The sequence below is a fragment of the Typopeltis vanoorti genome, chromosome 5, assembly GCF_054136105.1.
Source record: "Typopeltis vanoorti isolate ZY-2024b chromosome 5, IOZ_Tvanoo_1.0, whole genome shotgun sequence".
Classification (NCBI taxonomy): Eukaryota; Metazoa; Arthropoda; class Arachnida; order Uropygi; family Thelyphonidae; genus Typopeltis; species Typopeltis vanoorti.
In genome coordinates this window covers 128371542-128377541 of record NC_143553.1, presented here as the reverse complement: position 1 = coordinate 128377541, position 6000 = coordinate 128371542, and the positions used below count along the sequence as shown (strand labels likewise).

Genomic DNA, 6000 nt, shown 5'->3' with positions numbered 1-6000 from the left:
AATGCTATAGAGCAAACACCATTTACACAGCTATACATTAATTACCTATAGAAAAAAAATTAAGTGTTTCATATAAAATACATTTCATCATGAATGTCTCATCGCAATCACACAGCAAATGGCTCTTTATGAAGAAAGAAAGAATGGAATGAAAACAGCCATTATAAAATGAATTATTTCTAAGGCACTGAGATATTACTGTTAGGAGCCAAAGAATTATTTAAATACAACTAACGGATTGAAAAGAGCTCACAAGGTACAAGTATATGCAAACAGAAAGTTATATATAAAACATATCCCTAAATCGTATATATGTAAAATTTCTTATAAATACATATGCATACGTCCATATCTAAACAAAATACGGTTGTGGATAGGAAACAGCTTTGAATCGAGAACTGAAATTGATAAATGGATGGTGGAAATCGTTTCACTAATCTAATTGATGTTCAAAATTCTTACCTTTTTTAAAATGTTATTGTAAAAGTTGATAACTTACTGCTTTTTTTTTTAAATAAACAAACAAACCCGTTATTTAGAAGTACGGAATTTTATTATTTTTAATACATATATACATTTATGTATCAGCATAACGATAAGGTTGAAAGAGATCGCGACACCTGGTAGAAGTTAATTTACAAATTTATCTCATTACAAAAGAACGGAATTGTAAATTCATATCACACGTATTCACAAATATAGCGAATTACACGTCAGGTTTATCTATTTTAATCACAGACATAGTCGTTTCACAAGATTTCTTGCGATCTTCATAAGATTCTGGTTTGTCATCGGATGTCACAGCCCAAGGTTGTAGCTCAGCCGATCCAAATATCACAAATTCTATAGCACCAAACAGATAAATACCGGCTGAGGTGTAAAAGATGAGACTCCATTGTTCGATGCTGCCATGCTGGAGAGGAAGAGAAATGATTACTGAAACTAAGGAAATGTTTGAGATTATTTATGTATACATTTTGTATAAATTTACGTATAAATTTTGTCTTATTTTATCTGTGAGTAAATGTGATTGATCTAGTTCTTGATCCCCGTCTTTATACGTCACGTAATTCGCTTCCAGTGATTCCAACTCATGAATTTTCCATCTGTAAATAATGGTGGTACAAACCAAAACAAAAATTTAGAGGAGTTAAATCGGTATGTAGATGTCTGAGTGATAACACGCCATTCCAGTTTCACGGATTTGATAATTTTAAACCCGGTCAGTAAGGCAGGTCAAAAGAAAGGGATAAATGCATAAATCTCGAATATAATAATTTATAATTTATCTGCTACTTTGGCATCAGACAGATAGATTATGAAAATTAGAATATGAAAGGAGTATAGTATTACAGCCCAAGGGAGCTGTGTCAGGAAGGCGGAAAGTTAGAAGTAGGGTTGCACAAGGTTGAGTACTGAGAACATTACTGTTAAACCTTAATGTCATCGTGTTATTAATGGATTGCAGGGATGATATTCAGTTGTTTGTAGATGATATAAAGCTAGATAGAGTTATTAGTAATACTGTCTTTGTTGTGGCTCTTCAAGAGGATTTGAATAGTCTATAAACTGGAAAGTGAATAAATGAATAGGGACATCAGTTTCAACTCAGCAAAGTGGAAGATGTGAACTTTGGAATCCATAGAGGGAGAAGCTGCATATTCTGTCGGTAGAAATATACTGGGGGAAGTCATGGATGCAAGGGATCTTGAAGTGATGGTGGATTGAAATTTAAAGTTCAGGGAAATATTGCAAAGATGGAAAGACAACTTAGAGGGTTTCTACAATAGTAAAAAGAACATTGACCAGTGAATAAGGCGATAGTGGTTTTCTTTTGTATAAGGCTCTGATCAAACAGAATATGCAGTGCTCAGATCTGGCCACACAGGAATTTAGATAAATGGGGAAAAATGACAGTGGGTATAAAAGCGAGTGACAATAAGGGTTTAAAGATCGTCTCTGGACTGCTGAAGGTTTGAATACTGAGGGAATATAACATCCGGAGTTTTGCAGAAAGAAGAAGAAATGTTGATGTTAAATTATTTGCAGTTATGGCTGAAGAAATTAAAAGCTATGAGCCCCGTGTGTTATGTCTGTTAATTTTGTGTTTGTGTCTGGCTTGTCCGTTTTTCTAGAAGCCTCCCACTTCTTTATGAATCCAAGTAACTCATCTTTATTCGAAAGTCCCTTATAAAAGTTTTTCGTAAAGGGCACCGTTTATTTGTCAGTATTCCATTTGTTGGTACTCTAACTGAGGAAGGGATGATTGATTACTGGAGAAAACAGACAATTTTTGCAAGTTGTAGAACGACAAGAAGGACCAAACACAAGCAGCCATCCCTGAAAGTTGCGCAAGAGAATGATGAAGATTGTGAGAGAGTAGGTTTCCATTTTCCAGTAGCAGTATTCCATTCGCCACTGGTAATGAAAGTGTAGATATAAATAATTCTCAGATGCCACAGATTCTACAAGGGTGTGTGCTGAAAAGTTGTGATAATCACCATGAAGGAATTGAGATAGAACCATGAAACTTATACATTATTGTACGTGCTTCCCACTAAGTGTTATACACTTGTTACAACGCTGCTGCATCATTTGCAGTCCTCTGAGAAAAAGTCTTTCCTTTGTTGCAGAAACCAGTCCTCAGCTGCAGATATAGTCAGATGGGACCAGGTCTGGCGAGTAGGGTGTGTGAGGCAGACACTGAAAGTCCAAGCTGTGTATTGTCTGCTGGGTTTCATGAGCAGTGGGGACCAGGTGCGTTGTCCTGTAAAAGCAATACGTCTCTGCTCAGTTTTTTCGCGGCGTTTTTCCTTTCAGTACCTACTTCAGTTCCCTCATAGCAGTTGAATAAACTGCTGCGGTAATATTTCACCTTTTTTTGAAGTATATGATAAGCATTACACTATCCATATCCCAAAAGACAATGGCAAGAACCTTCCCTGTTGATTTTTGGGTTAGGAACTTCTTTGGCATCGGGAAACCTCTGTGTCTCCACTCCACTGACTGTAATTTGGTCTCTGGGTCATAGTGATGATGCCATAATTCAGCAACAGTTACAATATTAGCGAAAAAATTTGCATCCGATTTCTCAAAAAGATCCCAAATCCCTTCAGATGACAGCACACTTTCTTTTTGGTCAGCAATCAAACATTTGGGGACCAACTTCGCTGAAAGCTTCTGCATGTCCAGATATTGGTGGATAACGACCCCCCCCCCCAATTCGTTCCTGGATATCCCCAGAGTCTTTGTAATATTTTTGGCGTTGTTATTTGTCTATCATCAAGGATCATGGCATGCACTGCATCGATGTTTTTAGGTGTAATCGCTGTGGAAGGTCTTCCTGACTTAGAGCAATTGTTGTCTCAGGATGCCCAGTTTTAAACTTGGCTACTCATATGGCAACTATTGGATATGCTGGAGCACAGTTCCCTAAAGTTCCACACAAAGTTTGGTGAATCGCAGCTGAGGACTTTTCTTGCAGCACGAAAAAATTGATGACGGCCCGCACTTCTCTGTCTTCGAATTTCTTCAAACCTCTGACATGTTTTCTTATATATCTTAAAAGAAAAAAGAACAAATTATTACAATCTGATGAAACATGGGAGTTAAAGTGTTTTAAGATATGATCTTCTTGTGGTTATATCAGTTGCTTTAATATCATTTTTGCTTTAGGTGTTAATTTGTGGCATTTAAAACGGTCTTCACCAACGAGTTTCACAACTCCGTGAAGGTCTTGAATAATTATAATAATACAGGGCGGCGCAAAAGTAACGAAGGGGTTGAAAAAAATCATAACTTTTTGAAATTCAATGTTGTTCTAATTTTTCTTTTTAGAGCTTGTGAAGTACATCTGGGAGATTTAGTATGGAACGTTACACTATTATGCAACGAACCAAGATCATAGAGCTTTATTTTGAACATCATCACTCAATAATCCAGACCCAACGAGCCTATCATTGTCATTTTAATGTGCCGAATGAACCCTCTGAATCGATGATCCGACACTTGATGGGACGTTTTCGGCAGCAAGGTGCAGTGCGAGATCTGTGAAGATCTGGAAGACTACGTTCTGCCCGAAGTGACGTGAATATCCAACGCATTCAAAAGAGTACTGAGGAGAACCCAAGAACATCAACCCGAAAGCGTGCTGCTGATACTCCAGAGATGTGGTTCCAACAGGATGGGGCCACTGCACACACTGCTCGAGCCACGATAGGGGTCTTAAAGGAGATTTTTGGCGAACGTTTAATTTCACTCGTTCGCCAGATTTAACGGCCCCCGACTTTTTCCTATTGGGATATCTTAAGGAGAGGGTGTATGTGAATAAACCCAGAACCACAACTCATAAAATTCTCCATGGATTATATGTTACTGTTTTGAAAAGAAATAAATTCAAAATTTACAATTTAAAAAGTTATTATTATTGTAAACCCCCTTCGCTACTTTTGCGCCACCCTGTATAGCTCGACATTGTATTATAATGCAGAAACACAATATAACTGACTGTTATATACCAATAAGCATATGTTGTGTTAGATTTAAAGTGTAATAAATATTGTATAAACTTCATTTAAAGGTAATTAAATGAATTAATAGAAATACTTATTTTATATCATTTACTTCGATGAAGCTTGGTTTTTATAGGAGTGCAAAGAAAGATCGGTACTTGTGAAATAACTCTATAGTTAGAAACAGCCACCCGGAGCATGTAGACGCAATACATTCCAAGTAAGGCTAATACGTAAATGGCAGAGAGAAAAAAATCAGGAAAAAAAATTTCGTTGGTTCTTCGATACTCACATTTCCATCCAGTAATATTCCTGCAATATATGGTGAAAGGATACCAGCCAAACAGGTAAATGCATTCGACACTCCAAATATAGAGCCTGAAAGAAATGGAAATGGAATGAAGGGTGGAAAAAAAAATAAAATATGTAAAAGTTCTAAGAATTTTTTTTATAGATTAAAATATTGAAATGATTTAAAATATTAAAAATGTTTTAGTTGTATGATTTATAAATGTATTATTTTTTTCTTGAACCACTTGCTAAATTTTGATGAAATTTAGACTTCACGGTATTTAAATTTATTAACTTTTTAGATGGCGATGATTTTCTTCGCCACCTGTGAGACCATTTCCCCAAAGTTTCTAGAACAGGAAAACGGTATTCACCTTAGGACAAAGCACTAATATTAATGTACAAGTTTTAAAAAAATGTACTGAAGACATCCAAATGAACAGCGAGAGTTTGTTAGAATTCACGAATAAGTCAGATGCACTCTGATGAAGTTGTGCCCTTCATCTGTTGAACAAGTAGCTAAATTTCACTATACAGAACTTGATTCATACTGTAACAATGAATAAAAAAAAATCATATTAATACTGTTCCCACCTACCTGCAAAATCTGGAGCTATATCCATAAATACTGAAACTTCGCCTCCTCCACATACACCATAAATGCCCATGGCTGTGGTCAGCAGAACAACAGCTATAGTACTATTACAGCCGGCAAATGGAACTAATGCAAGACATACGGCAGGGCCTGTGAGAGCTAACGAATGAGGGGGAGGATGTTAACATAAAGTATAAATTAAGACATATACTGTACTCTTGAAACAAAAAAGCTGAAAATGTTTAATGGAATATACTAAAAATTTATTTAATAATTCTGAAATAAAAGTATATTGCAGAATTAAGCTAAATGACCTTATTCGTATTATTAATATTATGTAAGCGCGCTCTTTCTCTTAGCACATAATGGAACACACACACACACACACACCCTGTATTCGCCGAGTTGTTTACATGTATTGGAAATCGTTCGTTATTTCCATGCAGAGCAATTTTTTAATAATCCATAAACACGGGTTCTGTGAATGATCCAATACACTCTTCAAGTTATCTCTAAAACGTTCGGTTGGGGTAAGATGAATTGCTGAACCGATCATTCCATCAATATCAGGTTACTATCTTGGAACTAATTCCCGACATATGT

The 6000-nt window shown here is 36.1% G+C and overlaps 1 protein-coding gene across 1 annotated transcript in view; it reads right to left on the bottom strand.

The window, feature by feature from the left end:
• Positions 1–550: 550 nt before the first annotated feature.
• Positions 551–6000, bottom strand: part of LOC150106806 (sialin-like) — a 46968-nt gene continuing 41518 nt past the window's right edge. The window contains exons 8-10 of the mRNA XM_090392719.1: positions 5401–5556; positions 4804–4889; positions 551–913 (exon numbers count right to left, since the gene is read on the bottom strand). Coding sequence (XP_090248845.1) covers positions 707–913; positions 4804–4889; positions 5401–5556 — 449 coding nt within the window. The 3' untranslated portion in view covers positions 551–706. The remainder of the gene's footprint in view (positions 914–4803; positions 4890–5400; positions 5557–6000) is intronic.